This window comes from Staurois parvus, unplaced genomic scaffold (assembly GCF_062004578.1).
Source record: "Staurois parvus isolate SC_StPar_1 unplaced genomic scaffold, SC_StPar_1.0 ptg000985l, whole genome shotgun sequence".
NCBI classification, from domain to species: Eukaryota; Metazoa; Chordata; class Amphibia; order Anura; family Ranidae; genus Staurois; species Staurois parvus.
In genome coordinates this window covers 1,192,382-1,209,973 of record NW_028318781.1, presented here as the reverse complement: position 1 = coordinate 1,209,973, position 17,592 = coordinate 1,192,382, and the positions used below count along the sequence as shown (strand labels likewise).

General features: G+C 39.5%; 1 protein-coding gene across 1 annotated transcript in view; it reads left to right on the top strand.

Moving 5' to 3' along the window:
* The window catches only part of WDR35 (WD repeat domain 35), a 108,916-nt gene that overhangs the window by 33,225 nt on the left and 58,099 nt on the right, over positions 1 to 17,592 (top strand). The window contains exons 13-15 of the mRNA XM_089657343.1: positions 791 to 851; positions 12,495 to 12,639; positions 12,727 to 12,796. Coding sequence (XP_089513469.1) covers positions 791 to 851; positions 12,495 to 12,639; positions 12,727 to 12,796 — 276 coding nt within the window. The remainder of the gene's footprint in view (positions 1 to 790; positions 852 to 12,494; positions 12,640 to 12,726; positions 12,797 to 17,592) is intronic.

Genomic DNA, 17,592 nt, shown 5'->3' with positions numbered 1-17,592 from the left:
ACAATAAAAGGATGCAGGAACCTAGTGAAAATGAAGAGAACTCCAAAATAATGAAAGGACAACAGAAGAAAAGGTAAAGTGAATGGAAGAAGAACAAAAAACAATACTCATCCTATAAGTTCACTGACACTTTTCAGAAAACACAACACCATGCAGAAAGATCTGCATGTCCTCTTTCTGCTATTTCTCCTTGTTGATTAATTGGCTGAATTTGGTTAGGGTAGTCACACTGACAATACAAGAGCAGAGAGTTCGTAAATTCCAAATGCTATTGGACATCAAAAGTTTTATAGTACAAAAACACTGATGTGAACGCATGTATACTCTGGTACCTATTCTAAATGTTCTGCTGCCATTTAATGGCCAGTGTCATATTGTGCCATTTGTTACATGGACAGGAGGAAGATTTCTGTGTCCATCCCCCACAGCCATTTCCTCCTGTACCACTATCCCCTCCCTCCTAGATTGTAAGCTCCAAGGAGCAGGGCCCTCGAACCCCTCGTGTATTGTTTTGTTACTGTATTGTCTCATGTACTGTCCCCCACTATAATGTACAGCGCTGAGCAAACTTTTGGCGCTATATAAATACTGTATAATAATAATATTATAAATTCCCCGGTACTTGGTTTACTAAGCATCTGCCCAGACATGTTGTGTTATGATGATCAAATTGCAATAGTTTGTTTGCTCTGGATTACTTCTTACTATCAGCATTTTTATGTAGCCAACTAAGTGTTTTTTTTTACATACATAATTATGCTAAGATTCTGTGTATTCTGCTTACTTTTAGTTTGTTCTGGTTTTATGTAATTCCATTGGAACGCCACTGGATTCAAAATATATCGATATAGGTAAGTACCTATCCATGTAAAAAAAAAATATTATGTTTCATTTGGCTCTAGTTTCCCATGGATATGGGTATGTAAAAATATTGCTTATACTGAATATTTCATATATAGCACTTAAACCAGCAAATAAGGTCCAAGTAAGAGCACAAGCTTTTGTAGATTCTTTCTGCAGCTATGTTTCAGAGCAGGAGAGATCAGATTACACACACTTAGTCGGTTTTATACATATGGTAAATAATCAATCAGGCAGTGCTGGGCTTTCTTGTAAGAAAGTCCAATATATGTCATACATTCACCCTGAATTACATTTATATTTGTAAAATAAAGGATACTTTGACTCTTATTACTGGTTGTAAAAAAAAAACTTTGTGACAAACTATTGCATAAGAATTTCTGCAAATACAATGAAATAAGAAATAAGTTTAAACTTATAAAATTAAAGTAACAACATTATTATTTTTAAAGTGATATTAGGGATTTAGTAGTTTAAAATGAAGAATCTCATAATTTTGATAATCCTATACTGTGCTAAAAATTGCAAAATGTTAGCAGAGACAGCAATATAAAGTACTAGTTCATTTCCCAGGTTTACATATAATATATCTTGAATTGGAACATTACCTACAATAAACCTCCAGCTTGTTTTGCAGATTTTCCTAATATTCACTAGGTGCTATTTTATTACATAATGCTCTGGAATAGAAGCAGTCTTTGAGAAGTGAGAATTTATACTGTAAATCCTTCACCTTTTTGTAGAAAGTAAATAGCAGTATGTACATTCTCCTGCCTCCGATAGTCTCCCAGTTCTGCTATGACATCCAACAAATGTACCTTTCATTGCTCCTTGGTAAACACAGCCAAATGTTCAGTGTTCATCTGTTTTATCTTCTTGCTGTAAAATTCCTTTTTAACTCGAGGTTGGCAACTTCAGAACTTCTTTCTAGATCTGGGAAAATAAGCTTTTGTAACACTGTGGAATGCAGGTAGAACGGTGTTTGTTTGTCTTCTAGCAACTGCCATGGATCGGTTGATTTCTAAAGTTACAGACATTGTAAATCATTCTAAGCAGTGAAAATAATTTTTTTTCGTCATAGTCAGTTTTATTATTGTTTTCTGCCCATCTCCGTTCATGTAAACCACTGCTTCCTAAAGTGAAACTCCAGCTTTGTGCTGCAGAGACTGACACTTAGGACCTATGCTACTAATGCTGGCTTGGAAAATAATACAATCAGAGGTAGCCAGGCAAGTAGCATTTTCACAGGAAAGTCAGCAGTACCCTCCCTTAGTTCCTCTTTACTTTAAAGCTGAGCTGTCTGTAGTGTATGAAGTACAGATAAAATGCAGTATGACTTTCAGCAGAGCTACCTGTGAAATACACTGCTCAAAAAAATAAAGGAACACTTTTTAATCAGAGTATAGCATCAAGTCAATTAAACTCCTGTGATATTTATCTGGTCAGTTAAGTAGCAGAGGGGGTTGTTAATCAGTTTCAGCTGCTTTGGTGTTAATGAAATTAACAGGTGCACTAGATGGGCAACCATGAGATGACCCCCAAAACAGGAATGGTTATACAGGTAGAGACCACTGACATTTTTTCCCTACTCCTCTTTTCTGACTGTTTTTCACTAGTTTTGCATTTGGCTAGGGTCAATGTCACTACTGGTAGCATGAGGCGATACCTGGACCCTACAGAGAGCCTACAGAGGTCCAGGCAGTCCAACTCCTCCAGGATGGCACATTGATACATGCCATTGCCAGAAGGTTTGCTGTGTCTCCCAGCACAGTCTCAAGAGCATGGAGGAGATTCCAATAGACAGGCATTTACTCTAGGAGGTACTCAGGGTGAACCTGCTCTCATCTGTGAAAAGCACAGAGTGCCAGTGGCAGACCTGCCAATTCTGGTGCTCAATGGCAAATGCCAGCCAAGCTCTATGGTGCTGGGCAGTGAGCACAGGGCCCACTAGAGGATGTTGAGCTCTCAGGCCACACTCATGAAGTCTGTTTTCTAATTGTTTGGTCAGAGACATTCACACTGGTGGCCTGCTGGAGGTCATTTTGTAGGGCACTGGCAGTGCTCATCCTGTTCCTTTTTGCACAAAGGAGCAGATACTGGTCCTGCTGATGGGTTAAGGACCTTGTATGGCCCTCTATACAATGCATGAAGGTAAAAAACCTTGAGCCTTTGCAGCCACTTTAACAAAGAAAACCCCTTCCCATTTCATGCTGTGGGCAATGGCACCACATGGAAGAGAAATGTCACAACGCCTGAGAATGAAAATAATTTTTTTACATAAGAAAGGTGAAGGCTTAAGAAGATCAGCAAAGATTTACTTATCAGTCAGAATACTGTAGCAAAAGTGATACAAAAATGTAACAAAGATGGAAATGCAACCATCTCACAGAGATGTCCAGGCCATCCACGAAAGTTACCACCTCGACAGGCGCGTCTTCTGATGAGAAGGGTTGAAGAAAATAGCCATGCAAATTCACTGCAGTTAGCTAAAGAAGTAGAAAGCAAAACTGGGGTGCTTGTTTCCTGTGACAAAATATGGTGTACACTGCAGAGGAATGGCTATCATTCACAAAGGTAGCCTCTCCTAAAGCCCATGCACAAAAAATCCTGCCTAGAATTTTCCAGGGCACATGCTGAAAAAAAGAAAACTGCTGGGACTTTGTACTCTGGAGTAATGAGACCAAGATACAGTAGATATAGAAAATCTACACACCCCTGATAAATGTCAGGTTTCTGTTATGTAAAAAAATGAGACAAAGATAAATAATTTCAGAACTTTTTCCACCTTTTAATGTGACCTATAAACTGTACAACTCAATTGAAATCTTTTAGGGGGGGAAGTGCCTTTGATTAACCCCAAATAAAGTTCAGCTGTTCTAGTAGGTCTTTCTTGACATTTTCTTAGTCGCATCCTACAGCAAAAGCCATGGACCGCAGAGAGCTTCCAAAGCATCAGTGGGATCTCATTGTTATAAGGTATCAGTCAGGAGAAGTGTACAAAAGAATTTCCAAGGCATTAGATACACCATGGAACACAGTGAAGACAGTCATCAAGTGGAGAAAATATGGCGCAACAGTGACATTACCAAGAACTAGACATTCCTCCAAAATTGATGAAAAGACTAGAAGAAAACCGGTCTGCGAGACTGCCAAGAGGCCTACAGCAACATTAAAGGAGCTGCAGGAATATCTGGCAAGTACTGGCTGTGTGGTACATGTGACAACAATCTCCAGTATTCTTCATATGTCTGGGCTATGGGGTAGAGTGGCAAGACTGAAGCCTTTTCTTACAAAGAAAAACATCCAAGCCCGATTAAATTTTGCAAAAACACATCTGAAGTCTCCCAAAAGCATGTGAGAAAATGTGTTATGGTCTGATGAAACCAAGGTTGAACTTTTTGGCCATAATTCCAAAAGTTATGTTTGACACAAAAACAACACTGCACATCACCAAAAGAACACCATACCCACAGTGAAGCATGGTGGTGGCAGCATCATGCTTTGGGGCTGTTTTTCTTCAGCTGGAACTGGGGCCTTAGTCAAGGTAGAGGGAATTATGAACAGTTCCAAATACCAGTCAATATTGGCACAAAACCCTCAGGCTTCTGCAAGAAAGCTGAACATGAAGAGGAACTTCATCTTTCAGCATGACAATAACCCAAAGCATACATCTAAATCAACAAAGGAATGGCTTCACTTTGGAGAAGATGAAAGTTTTGGAATGGCCCTGCTAGAGCCCAGACCTGAATCTGATCGAAAATCTGTGGGGTGATCTGAAGAAGGCTGTGCACAGGAGATGCCCTTGCAATCTGAAAGATTTGGAGTGTTTTTGCAAGAAAGAGTGGGCAAATATTACCAAGTCAAGATGTGCCATGCTGATCGATTCATACCCAAAAAGACTGAGTGCTGGAATAAAAATCAAAAGGTGCTTCAACAAAGTATTAGTTTAAGGGTGGCACACCTATGCAACCATATTATTTTAGTTTTTTATTTTTACTTCCCTCCACCTAAAAGATTTCAGTTTTGTTGTTCAACTGAGTTGTACAGTTTTTAGGTTACATTAAAGGTGGAAAAAGTTCTGAAATGATTTATCTTTGTCTCATTTTTTTACATCACAGAAACCTGACATTTTAACAGGGGTGTGTAGAATTTTTATATCCACTGTAAATGTTTTTGGAATTGATGGCTTCAAAACTGTATATTGAAAGAGAAGATGCTACAATCACTCCATGCCTTTGGTCGTCGTGCACTTTTCCAACATGTCAATGATCCAAAGCACACATCTAGGGCCACTGTTGCATTTCTGAAGAACAGAGGGAAAGTGATTCTGTGGCCAAGTATGTCTCCTGACCTGAACCCAATCGAACACCTACAGGGAATTCTGAAGAGACAAGTTGAGGATCACTCTCCATCCAGCATCCTGGCTCTAAAAGAGGTTGTTCTTGAATGTAAAAAGATCAATGTTGCAATATGTCGCCAACTTGTTCATTCCATGCCTAGAAGACTTGGTGTTGTCCTTACAAATCATGGAGGTCATACAAAATACTAGATGTAGTAGTTTTTGTTGTGGGGTGTATTCATTTGTGCATCAACTAATTTGAGTAAAACCTAAGATTTTATAATCTAAGTTATATTATTAACCTTACTTTAATGCAATGAGCTAAACAAATGTTCTATAAAACTCAGTTGTGTCAAAATTTTGGAAATTGTTCTTGTGTTCATTGAGATTTTGTAAGTTTGCCCACTTTCAAAGAAATAAAGGGTCTATATTTTTTTTCATAGGTGTATTTTAAATGATAGAGACAGAATATTAACTAAAAATCTAGGAAAAACACATGATACAATTGTTATAAATTTGAGTTGCAGTTCAGTGAGTAAAATAAGTATGTGATCCCCAAGCAAAACATAGACTTAGTGCTTGGTGGAGAAACCCTTGTTGGCAAGCACAGAGGTAAGACGTTTCTTGTAGTTGGTTACCAGGTTTGCACACATCTCAGGAGGGATTTTGGTCCACTATTCTTTACAGATCTTATCTAAATCCCTATGGTTTCTTGGCTGTCACTTGGCAACTCGAAGTATCCGCTCCCTCCATACATTTTCTATAGGACTAAGGTCTGGAGACTGGCTATACCACTCCATAAACTTAATTTGCTTCTTTTTGAGCCACTCCTTTAGTGCCTTGGCGGTATGTTTTAGGTCACTGTCATGCCAGAAGACCCATCTGCGACCAATCTTCAGTGTTCTGGCTGAGGGAAGAAGGTTCTCATCCAAGATTTTACAATACATGGCCTCATCCATTGGCCCCTCAATGTGGCAGAGTTGGCCTGTATCTGTAGCAGAGAAATAGCCCCAAATCATAATGCTTCCATCACCGTGCTTGATTGTAGGGATGGTGTTCTTAGGGTCATAGTCAGAATATTTCTTTCTCCAAACACAGCAATTTGAGTTAATGCCAAACAGTTCAATTTTGGTCTCATCTAACCACAGCACTTTCTCCCAATCCTTCTCTGAATCATTTAGATGTTCATTGGCAAACTTCAGATGGGCCTGTACATGTGCCTTCTTGAGGAGGGGACCCTTGCGGGTGCTGCAGGGTTTCAATTCATGGCGACGTATTGTGTTACCAATAGTTTGTTTGGTGACTGTGGTCCCAACTGCCTTGAGATCATTTACAAGCTCCTCCCATGTAGTTCTGGGCTGATCCCTCACTTTTCTCATGATCATCCTTACCCCATGAGGCAAAATCTTGCAAGGAGCTCCAGACCAAGGGCAATTGATGGTTATTTTCTATTTTTTGCGAATAATTGCTCCAACAGTTGTCTCCTTCTCAACAAACTTCTTGCTGATGGTCTTGTAGCCCATTCCAGCCTTGTGCAGGTCTACAATCTTGTCCCTGACATCCTTTGACAGCTCTTTGGTCTTGCCCATGGTGGTGCCCAAGAAAGAGATTCTGTGGACAGATGTCTTTTATACACATAATGAGTTGTCATTAGGAGCATCTTCTTAAATTGACAGGACTAATCTGTGTACCACATGAGCACATAGCCAGTGTGTGGGAGCCAGAATTATTGTTGGTTGGTAGGGGATCAAATACTTACTTGACTCATTGAACTGCAACTCCATTTATAATTCATAATTACTTTCCCCACTGTGTGTGTGTATGTATATGTGTATACTGTATGCGTGTGTGTGTGTGTATATATATATATATATATATATATATATATGTGTATGTATATGTGTGTGTGTGTTTGTTTTGCAGGAGGGGGGATGGAGCAACTTTATAGAAAGAAGAAAAAGAGAGTGAAGGGCTCTTTTAACATTTCTCATTAGAGCAGGAGGCAATGTGAAATCTTACAAGGGGGACCTGTTCTGATGACAACTGACTAGAAGGGGATTAACACTTTTTAGAAATGTCCACTCATTTCTGTCTTAAGACTAGGAAGTAAAGAGAATTTTTTTGAACAGGTCAAGAAGGCAAAAAAAATTCTTATGAATAAAACAAAGGATTTAACAGAGGCAACTAATTTGGAAGGCTCATAAGGCCTATATAAAAGGAATTTTGATAGCTGCAGGATAAAAAAAAAGAGAGCTCGATAGAGGATTTACATGAATTAGAACGGGTCCACAAATTAAAGCAGGATTCCGATTTATATGGGAAGATTATTTTTAAAAGAGAAGAATTGAAGGACTTAACTGAACAGAAAACAAGGAAAGTTTTTAATAGAGTCTCAAAGGAAAGATACCATTGGGGTAATAGAAAATTTTTAATAAGGAGATTGAGGGAAAAGAAATCAAGAAACTATATAGAAAAAATGAAAAATGAAAATGGGGATCTGGTCTTCTCTACTACTAGTATAGCTGATGTGTTTCAAAAGTACTATAGTAAGCTGTATGAGGTGAATACCAAAAATTTAAAAATCACAGAAGAAAGGAGGAAGAGAAGGCAAGAATTTTTAATTGCAGCAGATTTACCAAAAATTGCAAAAGAAAATGTAATAACTTTAGAACAAGCTATCTCCCAGGATGAAATTATATCAGCTATAAAGAATAAGGTGGGGGGAAAGAGCCCAGGCCCTGATGGTTACACAGCGGGATACTATAAAAAGTTTAAAGAGTTATTGGTTCCTAAACTTTGTAGATATATGAATGCTTTGGGAGAAGGAACGGAAATGAGAGGAGAATCATTGTACGCACATATAACAATGATTCTCAAAGAAGGGAAAGATAGCTCACAATTTAATAGCTATAGACCCATTTCATTATTAAATACGGATACCAAATTGTTTACGAAAGTATTGGCTAAGAGGTTGAAGGAGTTCATGGGTACATTTAGATCAGGTAGGTTTTGTTCCAAGAAGGGAAGGAAGAGACAACGGGTTGAGGACGTTACACCTTCTACAGAAAGCAAAGAGAGGTAGGCAGTCGACAATAATTTTGTCAATAGATGCAGAAAAAGCCTTTGACAGGGTAGATTGGGGGTTTATGTTAACACATTGGAGGCCCTGGGAATAGGGGAAAAGATGCTGAAGTCGATAAAAGGGTTTTTATAATGATCCCTCAGGAGCAGTGAAGGTTAACGGGACCTTGTCTGGGACTTTTGGAATGCATAATGGAACCAGACAAGGTTGCCCATTATCTCCATTATTGTTTATACTGTCCTTGGAACCTCTTTTGGCGGCAGTAAGAAAGAACATTGATATTACAGGAATTAAGATAGGAGGAGGAGAAGAACATAAGATAGCTGCTTATGCAGACGGCATGTTGTTTTATATAGTGAACCCTAGAGTGGCGTTGCCTAATCTAATGACACTGTTGAAACAGTATGGAGAATTATCTAATTTAAAAATAAATCTTACAAAATCTGAGCTCTTGAATATAAATGTGTCGAAGATAGAAAGGAAGAACTTACAAGAACAGTTCCCATTTACATGGAGGGACAGAGATTTAAAGTATTTAGGAATAAAACTAACTCCTTCAGTAAAGGACCTAATTATATTCCATTAATAAATGAAATTAAAGAGGAATTGAGAAGACTCTCAGGAGGGTGGGCTTCATGGATTGGGCGGATAAATTTGTTTAAGATGGTAATAGTCCCAAAAATCCTCTATAGGTTTCAGATGCTCCCTATAAAACTACCAGGATCCTTTTTTAGGATAATCAAAAAGTTGATATCGAGGTTTATTTGGGCTAATAAGAAACTAAGAATTAAGTATGAAACCTTATGTTATTAGAAAGAGAATGGAGGAGTACATTTGCCAAATATGAGGAAATATTTATCGGTTTTATTATCAAGGGTGGTGGATTGGACATATAATTCACAAGAAAAAAGTTGGATTAAAATTGAAGTCATATTAAGTAAAACACAGTTGGAGAGGATCATATGGATTCCACAAGAATTTCGGTCATTTAATGAAAATAGTAGTACACTGACACGGGATGTATTAAGAGTTTGGGATGGTTTACACAATGTTATGGGTTGGAAATATAATTCATTACTGATACCATTGGTGGACACTGAATTTTTTCCTCCGGGGAAGGAAAATTTTTTTTCGGGAAAATTGTTTAAAGATAGAAATGCACATTTGGGAGATATATTAGTCAAAGAACAGTTATACACTTTTCAAGAATTGAAGAATAAAAGGAATTTGTTTTTTGTTTTAGATAAACTGAGATATTATCAATTGGGACATTTTGTCTCAACACTTCCTCAGCCTCTGAGGATAATGGGGGACATGCTCCCATTTGAAAGACTGCTGAGCTCCAAGACAAGTTGTGGACATGTAACATTTAGGATTTAGAAGATCCTAGTTGAATTGGAGGGAGCTGGGTCACCGTCGTTCTTGGAGGGTTGGGAAAGAAAATTGGGTATAAATATGAATGATCACCAGAAGAGGAAAATGTTTAAGTTAATGCACAGGGTGACGAACATGAATATAGTTGAGATGAATTATAAATGTTTGTCTAGATGGTATTGTACACCAAGTGTGGCACATAAACAGAGAGAAGTATCACCTTTATATTGGAGAGGATGTGGGGCAATAGGGACAATGGCTCATATATGGTGGGAATGCCCAAAAATTCAGTTATATTGGCAGGAGATAATTTATCATATTCAGGAGATTTGGGGGACATCTATCCAGAAGGATCCATGGGTATGTCGTTTCTATAGAACAGAGTTGTCGGTAAAACAATATAAAAACAGTTTATTATATCATCTGATTGGTGCGGCAAAGTGTTTAATTCCTAGGTTTTGGAAGGTCTAGGATCCACCAAAAATGAAGGATTGGATAGACAGAATAGAATATGTTAGTAGGATGGAGGAACTTTGTTACATGGAGAAAGATGAAATGGAAAAGTTTAGAAAGATTTGGGGTAAATGGTATGAGTTTAGAACTTCAAAAAAATACTTAAAAATTAAAGGCCTCCCGATAGTAGTATCAGAGAATTTAAATGGTTAAAGAGATACATGACTAGCTTAATAGGAGGGGAAAGAGAGGATAATATGAGATTGGACAAGGGTGTGTTGGGGTGGGTATGGGGATAAAGATTTATATGTATGATGTGAAAAGATTTATGATGGTTTTGTAAGGTATTTTTTCTTAAAAGAAAATTTAATAAAATATACAGGTGAAACTCGAAAAATTAGAATATCGTGCAAAAGTTAATTTATTTCAGTAATGCAACTTAAAAGGTGAAACTAATATATGAGATAGACTCATTACATTCAAAGCAAGATAGTTCAAGCCGTGATTTGTCATAATTATGATTATGGCTTAGAGCTCATGAAAACCCCAAATCCACAATCTCAGAAAATTAGAATATTACATGCAATCAATAAAACAAGGATTGTACATAGAACAATATGGAACCTCTGAAAAGTATAAGCATGCATATGTACTCAGTACTTGGTTTGGGCCCCTCTTGCAGCAATTACTGCCTCAATGCGGCGTGGCATGGAAGCCATCAGCCTATGGCACTGCTGAGGTGTTATGGAAGGCCAGGATGCTTCAATAGCGGCCTTCAGCTCTTCTGCATTGACGGACTCATGTCTCTCATTTTTCTCTTGGCAATGCCCCATAGATTCTCTATGGGGTTCAGGTCAGGCGAGTTTGCTGGCCAATCAAGCACAGTAATCCCACGGTCATTGAACCAGGTTTTGGTGCTTTTGGCAGTGTGGGCAGGTGCCAAGTCCTGCTGGAAAATGAAGTCAGCATCCCCATAAAGCTCGTCTGCGGAAGGAAGCATGAAGTGCTCCAAAATCTCCTGGTAGAGGGCTGCGTTGATCCTGGACTTAATGAAGCACAGTGGACCAACACCAGCAGATGACATGGCTCCCCAAATCAACACAGACTGTGGAAACTTCACACTTGACTTCAAGCATCTTGCAGTGTGTGTCTCTCCATTCTTCCTCCATACTCTGGATCCTTGGTTTCCAAATGAGATGCAAAAGTTGCTCTCATCAGAAAAGAGGACTTTAGACCATTGACCAACAGACCAGGTCTGTTTTTCTTTAGCCCAGGTAAGACGCTTCTGACGTTGTTTGTTGTTCAGGAGTGGCTTGACAAGAGGAATACAACATTTGAAGCCCATGTCCAGGATCTGTCTGTGTGTGGTGGCTCTTGATGCACTGATTCCAGCCTCAGTCAACTCCTTGTGAAAGTCCCCAACACTTTTGAATGGCCTTTTCCTGACAATCCTCTCCAGGCTGCGGTCATCCCTGCTGCTTGTGCACCTTTTTCTTCCACACTTTTCCCTTTCACATAACTTTCTATTAATGTGCTTTGATATAGCACTTGGGGAACATCCAACGTCTTTTGCAATTACCTTTTGAGGCTTTCCCTCCTTATGGAGGGTGTCAACGATGATTTTCTGCACAACTGTCAGGTCAGCAGTCTTTCCCATGATTGTGATTCCTACTGAACCAGACTGAGAGACCATTTAATGGCTCAGGAACCCTTTGCAGGTGTTATGGCTTAATTAGCTGATTAGAGTGGGACACTTTGAACCTACAATATTGCACCTTTTCACAATATTTTAATTTTCTGAGATTGTGGATTTGGGGTTTTCATGAGCTGTAAGCCATAATCATCACAATTATGACAAATCACAGCTTGAACTATCTTGCTTTGCATGTAATGAGTCTATCTCATATGTTAGTTTCACCTTTTAAGTTGCATTACTGAAATAAATGAAGTTTTGTACGATATTCTAATTTTTTGTTTCACCTGTATAATGGGAAAAAAAGGCTAAAAAAAAAATCTGACAGTTTCATTCCCCAAAAACTTGCCTATAGATACACATTACGTTTCCTTTTTTTCCTCTATGAATCATAATTATAGTCCATATACATGGCCAGTTAGTGAGCCCTTGAGCCCCATTACAACTTTTATGTTGACTATAGGAGAAGAAGAATGGAACAGAAACAGCTTGCAGTGTTCACAGATTCTGTGTCTTGTTGACTTGTTCTGTTGGTAGCAGGCAGGCATGTAAAAGTATGAGCTGAATCCTTTGAGCAACATGAGCACCACTTTCCTTGTCTGCAGCTTAGAGTTCTCAGATGAATGACATCTCCCTCTTCAGTTTTCACATTAAATGTTCCTGTTTTATCTAAATCTATTTTCTTTCTGCAGTGCCCTTGTTTGTGACTATGACCAAAACTCGTGTTATAGCTGCATCTAAAGAAGCCTTTTATGTCTGGCAGTACAGAGTAGCAAAAAAGCTGACTGCAATGGAAATCAATCAGTTGTTACGGACGAGGAAAGAGGGGAGAGAACGGTAAACATCTAAAATATGTTACATTCACAGCATCATGCTGCTTCTAGCTGATATCAATGGTAATGTCCTATCACGGTTTTATTTCAGGGTGTTTCACATTGATGATAGGCCGGCTGGAGTGGGTGACAGTCTGATGGACTTTAATAAAGCATTGGTGGTAAATAGATTATTATAATTTTTCATGGCTTTTTCCTTGTGTTGTTATGAAAAATTTTTTGTAAAGTGCACATTTTAAAAGAATTTAACAACATATTGGGGGTTATTTACTAAAAAAGCTGGAGAGTGCAAAATCTGGTGCAGCTCTGAACAGAAACCAATGAACTTCCAGGTTTTAATGCCAAACCTTAACTACTTGCCCTCCTGAGGATTTACCCCCCTTCCTGACCAGGCCTCTTTTTGCTACTTGGCATTGCACTAATTCAACTGATAATTGCGCGGTCATACAATGCTGCACCAAAACGAAATTTACGTCCTTTTTTTCACACAAATAGAGCTTTCTTTCGGTGGTATTTGATCACCTGTGCTCTTTTTTTTTTTCACGCTATAAACAAAAAAAGGCCAAAAATTTTGAAGAAAAACAATATTTTTTACTTTCAGCTATAAAAAATATATAGTAAGTTTATAGTAAGTTAGTTATAAATTTAGGCCAAAATGTATTCTGCTACATGTTTTTGGTAAAAAAAAATCCCAGTAAGTGTATATTGATTGCTTTGTGTGAAAGTTATAGCGTCTTCAAACTATGGTAAAGATACTGCAATTTATGCCATTTTTTTTGCTATACAGCACTGCGCTAGTTTAATTGACAATTGCGCGGTCATGCAATACGGTACATAAATGAAATTTATGTCCTTTTTTCACACAAATAGAGCTTTCTTTTGGTGGTATTTGATCACCTGTGCACTTTTTATTTTTGGCGCTATAACCAGAAAAAGTTTTGAAGAAAAGAAAAAAAATTTTTTTGAAAAAACAATATTTTCTGATTTCTGTCATAAAAAATATCCAAAAAAACTAAAATTTCGTCATAAATTTAGGCCAAAATGTATTCTGCTACATGTTTTTGGCTAAAAAAATCCCAGTAAGTGTATATAGATTGCTTTGTGTGAAAGTTATAGCGTCTACAAACTATGGTATAGATCATGGAATTTACACAGCTTTTACTTTCTGACTGTCCATCACATTTCTTGAGGTGCTAAAATACCAGGATAGTGCAAACACCCTCAAATGACCCCTTTTCGGAAAGTAGACACCCTAAGCTATCTGCTGAGAGGCATATTGAGTCCATGGAAGATTTATTTTTATCCACAAGTTTCTGGAAAATGACAAAAACATTTTTTTTTTTTACACAAAGTTGTCATTTAAATGATTTATTTCTCGCACAAGCCATGGATATATGTGGAATTACACCCCAAAATACATTCTGCTACTTCTACCGAGTATGAGGATGCCACGTGTGTGAGACTTTTTGGGAGCCTAGCCACATACAGGAGCCTAAAATCCAATGACCACTTTGAAAGCCTGAAGGTGCGCAACTTCCTCATCACACTTCCTCACTACCTATCACAGTTTCGAATGCCCTGACATGCCAGGATAACACCAAACCTCCCCAAATGACCCCTTTCTGGAAAGTAAACTCCCCAAGGAATTTAAAAAGAGGCATGGTGAGTATTTTGCAGGTTTTGAAATATAAAAAAAGAATAGAAAAAATGTTTTTGTGTTTTTTTTTCTTCATTTTCCAAAAAATTGTGGCAACAAATGAGATCTGCAAAATACTTACTGTGCTTTTTATCAAATTCCTTGGGGTGTCTACTTTCCAAAAAGGGGTCATTTGGGGGGGTTAGGTGCTATCCTGGCTTTTTAGGGCCTCCAAAACTGTGATAGGTAATCTGGAAGTGTAATGAGGAAATAAAGCCCTTAAAAGCCTGAAGGTGTTTATTGGATTTTGGGGTCCTGTACTTGACTAGACTGCCAAACCGTCTCTCACATGTGGTACCCCCATACTCGGGAGAAGTAGCAGAATGTATTTTGGGGAGTAATTCTACATATATCCATGGCATGTGTGAGCAGTAAATCATTTAAGTGACAATTTTGTGTAAAAAAAAAAAAAGTTTTTGTCATTTTCCAAAAACTTGTGGTAAAAAAATAAATTCTTCTATTGATTCAACATGCCTCTCAGAAAATAGTTTGGGGTGTCTACTTTCCAAAAAGGGGTTGTTTTGGGGGATGGGGGCATTCTATGCCCAGCATTAGAAGTTTATGCCACACATCACTCACTCTTCTAACCACCTGAAGACCAAGCCTTTTCTGACACTTTTTGTTCACATGAACCAAATCAGTATTTTTTTGCTAGGAAATTAATTTAAACCCCCAAACATATATTTTTTTAAAGCAGACACCCTAGTGAATAAAATGGTGGGTACTACAATTTTTTATGGCACATAGTACTCGCGCAGCAATTTTTTAAAAGCAAATTTAAAAAAAAAAAAACAACAATTTTTTTTTACTTTTAATGCACAAAAACACAATATATTGGCCAATTATTTGGTAAAATATGAAAGATAATGGTATGACGAGTAAATAGATATCAAACATGACAATTACTGCCCTTGATCTGACGTTCACGGCAATACCTCACATGCATGATGCAACAGCTGTTTACATACCGGCACAGGGTCAAGGCTTGTGCACACAGGTGTTCACGCATGGGAGGGGCGTTTTTTTAAATTATTTTTACGTTGTACCTTTCATTTTTTTTTTTTTTTTTGATCACTTTTAAAGCTATAACAGGGAATGCAAATATCCCCTATAACTTCAATGGGCATTGTCATATATTCTTTTTTGAGAAATCTGGGGTCTATCAGACTCTGGATATCTCCTCTGCCCTTACATTATCTAATCAAACCAAAATCGGTGTGATCAGATGCTTTCCCAATTTACAAATGGCGCTGTTTATATCCTGCGAAATTGAAGTGATGAAATGCTTGTAGCTTCCGAATTCTTAGACTATAGAGATGATTGGCACCACTCTGGTCTCCAATCAGCTCTATGGTCAGCTGGCTGAAACACCGACTGCATTCTCAGGTTCCCCCGATGGCACGAGACTGCCCGAGAAGGCCATGGAAGGCAGCGGGGGAGGGGGGGCATCCTCTCCCGCTGCTTGTAAAAGCAATCCTGCAGCTAATTAGCCACTAGGATTGCTTTTATATGAAAGCCGATCGCCGGCTGAAATAAAACGATACCAGGATGATCCCTGCAGCTGTAGGCATCATCCTGGTATAACCATTCAAATGTAGTTTGTGGTATGCCCACCATTAGAATATACCGCCCTGCATCCACCCACTTCTAATGGTGGGCACACATTAGGTCACACTTTGTCACAAGCGCCAGTTCCAAGATTGAACAAATGTCTAAATAGTGGCGCGCTTGAATAAAAATTGTCCACGTATAAGTGGTACCCCATATGGAAAAAGGATGACACCAAGTCCCAAACTATCTTGCCACTGCTCCCCATGTAGTCTGGGCATCCAGGGGGCTCCACGTGACTATCTTTTCCCTCGTAAATCCGAAGCTTATAAGTATAGCCTGTTGTCCTCTCACAGGTCTTCTACATCTTGATCCCATATCTGGCACGCTTGCAGGGGAGAAATTGTTTGAATGCAAGGCGGCCAGAAAAACTAATGAGGGATTCATCAACGCAGATGTTTTGCTGGGGAGTATAGACATCTGCAAATTTTTGGTTAAGGTGATTTGCAAAAGGCTGAATTTTGTGGAGCCGGTCAAATTCATGGTCACCCCGAGGATGACTGAGTGTATTGTCATTGAAATGCATAAAACACATTATACTCTCATATCTATGCCTGGCCATGGCAGCAGAGCACACGGGAATATGATGAATCGGGTCTGCAGACCAATACAACCGCAATTCATTTCTTTTAGTAATGCCCATGTTGAGGGTTAGGCCCAAAAAAAATGTAAATTCGAAAACCGCAATGAGTTTCCATGCGAATGGTCTGGCAAGGTTTGAATTTGGGTTGGCGGCGATAAATTGTTGTGCATATACCGTATTTTCCGGCGTATAAGACGACTTTTCAACCCATGAAAATCTTCTGAAAAGTCGGGGGTTGTCTTATACGCCGGTATACCGCGAGCCGGTATCAGGGCGGCACTTTTTCGAGGGGCGGCGCTGCCCCCCCTCCTCCTCCAACGGACACTAAGTACATGGGTGAGCAGAGGGGCTGCTGTACCTTACCTGGCTCCGGTCCCGGTCCCACGACGATCCGGTCCAGGAAGCGCGGCTGCTCCTTCTTTCAGTTTGGCCGCTCGATGGTCGCTCGGCTCCGCCTCCTCACCGGTGATTGGGCGCCAGCACTGGAAGGGAAATAGGCGACCAATCACCGGCGAGGAGGCGGAGCCGAGCGGCCCCGCGAAAATCGAGCGGCCGAACTAAAAGAAGGAGCAGCCGCTCCTCTCCCCCACTGACACCACGATGTCAACGATGGGGCACTATTCCTCCTCCCCACTGACACCAACGATGAGGCACTGTTCCTCCTCCCCACTGACACCAACGATGGGGCACTATTCCTCCTCCCCACTGACACCAACGATGAGGCACTGTTCCTCCTCCCCACTGACACCAACGATGGGGCACTATTCCTCCTCCCCACTGACACCAATGATGGGGCACTATTCACCCCACTGACACCAATGATGGGGCACTATTCCTCCTACTGATACCAATGATGGGGCACTATTCTCCCCACTGATACCAATGATGGGGCACTATTCCCCCCACTGACACCAATGATGGGGCACTATTCCTCCCACTGACACCAATGATGGGGCGCAATTCCTACCACTGATACCAATGATGGGGTGCTATTCCTCCCACTGACACCAATGATGGGGCGCAATTCCTGCCACTGATACCAATGATGGGGTGCTATTCCTCCCACTGAC